This window comes from Quercus lobata, chromosome 5 (genome assembly GCF_001633185.2).
Source record: "Quercus lobata isolate SW786 chromosome 5, ValleyOak3.0 Primary Assembly, whole genome shotgun sequence".
Classification (NCBI taxonomy): Eukaryota; Viridiplantae; Streptophyta; class Magnoliopsida; order Fagales; family Fagaceae; genus Quercus; species Quercus lobata.
In genome coordinates this window covers 77,945,673-77,948,765 of record NC_044908.1, presented here as the reverse complement: position 1 = coordinate 77,948,765, position 3,093 = coordinate 77,945,673, and the positions used below count along the sequence as shown (strand labels likewise).

The window sequence follows — 3,093 nt, the reverse complement described above, 5'->3', positions numbered from 1 at the left end:
AAGGAGGATGATGTCTTATGGGACAGGCACTCAAGTAGAGGCCCAGATGATCAACAAGTGTAGGGCCATTATCATTCAAAGGATGCTATATAAGAGAAGAAAACCCCCATGATCAGGGGATCGGAAGCTAGAGAGCAAAAAGTAAGGAAAAGAGAGAGAAAAAGAGAGAAGTTCTATAAGAAAAGTTCAAGTTGTTGTTTCATGAACTGCTATCCTAGGAAACTTAATAAAACGTTCCCACGTTTACATGGTTGCATGGCTTACTGACAATTACGTGCACTCTGTCTTGACCTAGTTCTTCGACCCACTCTCTACAAATTCATTGTTGAGGGTCTTTTGGGCCAGAGTCGCCTGCTCACTGGGCCTGGGCCCCAAAATCCGCCCTTACAATTGGCGCCGTCTGTGGGAAGAATTTGTGTCTCGACAAGTCAACGGCAAGAAATGGAAGGATCAGGCCCGCGCCAAACCGGACATGCAGATTCTCAACGGCAGGACAATTTTTTAAATATCGAACGAGGGAACAACCAAGATAACCGACGAGAGGGAAGCGTGAACACCTCTTATACGAGTAAAAGCCATTCAAAGGGGAAGGGTCATGCATCCCCTGAAAAAGACGATCGAAAGGCTTTACGAAAAGAGATTGACGACTTGAAGAAAAAGTTGCGCCGAGCACAGCGGAAACGTCCTTTACCCTCCTCGGGCTCTAGCAGTGACGGGGATAATGAATATCGGCGAAGATCAAGAACCCCCCCGAGCGAGACCTTTTCCTACGAGGAAGAGAGACCTCGTAAACGCAGCCACAAGAGCTCATCTTACCAAGGCCTGGCCAACGATGCCATGAGTAAGGCCCTGGATCGCATCTCCCAGTCGCCGTTTACCCGCAGGATAGAGAGGGCAGCGCTACCTCGGCGGTTCCATCAACCAACGTTCGCTATATACAATGGTTGGTCCGACCCAGTGGAGCATGTGAGCCAATTTAATCAGAGGATGGCCGTCCACACCAGGGATGAGGCGTTAATGTGTAGGATATTCCCATCTAGCTTAGGACTTATGGCGATGAGATGGTTCGATTCCCTCCAGCCGAATTCCATAGATTCCTTTAAACAGCTGACGCAGGCTTTCGGTTCCCGTTTCATCACCAGTACTAGAGTCCCTCGGCCCCTCGATTCCCTCCTATCCTTGTCCATGCAGGAAGGAGAGACGTTGAAGGCCTACTCGGATAGATACTGGGAAATGTATAACGAGGTCGAAACCGAAGGGAAATATGATGACGTCGCTATTAGTACGTTCAAAAGGGGCTTGCCGACCGAGCACGGCTTAAGAAAGTCCCTCACTGGAAAGCCAGTCACCAGCGTACGCCAACTCATGGACCAAATTGACAAGTATAAAAGGGTCGAAGAGGACCAGAATATGGGGAAGGGTAAAGCGAAGGTCGTCCCTCAGGAGAGGAGGGACTTCAGGTCGGAACGGTTTAACAACAGTAACAGGCCGAGAAGGGACTATGTAGAGCAGTCCGGATCTACTGGGGCTCAGGCAGTCTATGCCGTGTTCCGAGAACCTCCTTACAAAATCCTGGAGAAGGTGAAGTATGAGCCTTTCTTTCAGTGGCCGAACAAGATGTCTGGCGACCCTTCGAAGCGTAATCAGAACCTGTATTGCGCATACCATCAGGAGCCCGGTCACACTACTGATGATTGCAGGAACCTGAAGAATTATTTAGACCGGCTCGTCCGAGAAGGGAAGCTGAAACATCTGCTGCATCGCTCTGAAGGATGGCAAGAACCATCAAACAACGAAACCAGACAAAGTGCATTGAGGCCACCCATTGGCACAATTAATGTCATTCTCGCCGCTCCTGGGAGGACGGGCTCTGTCCCATTCAAGGTAATGTCAGTGAGCAGTTTCCCGACCAAGCCAGATGACAGGGAACCCAAGAGGGCTAGAATGAGCGCCACGCCATTAATCGGGTTCACGGACGAAGACAAACAAGGGACAATTCAACCCCACGATGACGCCTTGGTTGTGACGCTCAGGATAGGAGGTTATGACGTCAAAAGGGTGTTAGTTGACCAAGGCAGCGCGGTGGAGATAATGTACCCTGATTTGTATAAGGGATTGAGCTTGAAGCAGGAAGACCTATTGCCCTACGATTCCCCCCTGGTTAGCTTTGAAGGAAAGGTCGTCATCCCGAGAGGCATGATTAGGTTGCCTGTGCAAACAGACTCAGAGGTGGTCGAAGTGAACTTCATTGTCGTAGATGCCTACTCCCCTTACACAGCCATCGTGGCCCGGCCATGGCTTCATACTCTAGGGGCTGTGTCGTCGACCTTGCACCAAAAGGTGAAATATCCGTCAAGAGGTCAGATCAAAGAGATAATAGGAAACCAGGGAGTTGCTAGGCAATGCATGGTGTCGGCAATCTTGCGGCAGCAGAATCGCATAACTTCCCCGCCGGCCGAGAGCGGCTTATAGCAATTAATGACTACGGCCCCAACTGCGGGCAGTGGAGGACCAGCCATAGAGGTGAACTGTGAGGAGTTGGAGAAAGTACTTGTCAGATCTGACCCTGAGAGGTTTTTTCAAATTGGCTCGGAATTGCCGCCCCAAGAGAAGTCAGCGCTGACTGCCTTCCTCCGGCAGAATTTAGACGTGTTTGCTTGGGACCCTTATGAGGCCCCCGGTGTAGACCCTGATTTCATCTGCCACCGCCTCAATGTGAACCCGGCCGTGACACCTAAGAGACAAGCTCCTCGACGACCGTCGAAAGAACATACCGACGCCGTGATAGAAGAGGTCACAAGATTGAAGGAAGCAGGGGCTATCAAAGAGGTCTTCTATCCCGAGTGGTTAGCCAACACGGTGGTGGTAAAGAAGAAGAGCGGGAAATGGCGGGTCTGCGTAGACTTCACCGACCTGAACAAGGCGTGCCCCAAGGATCCCTTCCCTATGCCCCAGATAGATCGGTTGGTAGATTCAACTGTCGGACATCCTAGAATGAGCTTTCTAGACGCTTTTCAGGGCTACCACCAGATACCCTTGGCCGCCGAAGACCAGGAGAAGACTGCTTTTGTGACCCCAGTGGGGAATTATCAT

General features: G+C 50.8%; 1 protein-coding gene across 1 annotated transcript; it reads left to right on the top strand.

The window, feature by feature from the left end:
- The first annotated feature begins 441 nt into the window (after positions 1 to 441).
- Positions 442 to 2,472, top strand: LOC115991192. Its single transcript, XM_031114938.1, has 2 exons — positions 442 to 1,282; positions 1,400 to 2,472. The coding sequence occupies exons 1-2, from the start codon at positions 442 to 444 to the stop codon at positions 2,470 to 2,472; spliced, it is 1,914 nt and encodes a 637-aa protein (XP_030970798.1).
- Positions 2,473 to 3,093: the final 621 nt, after the last annotated feature.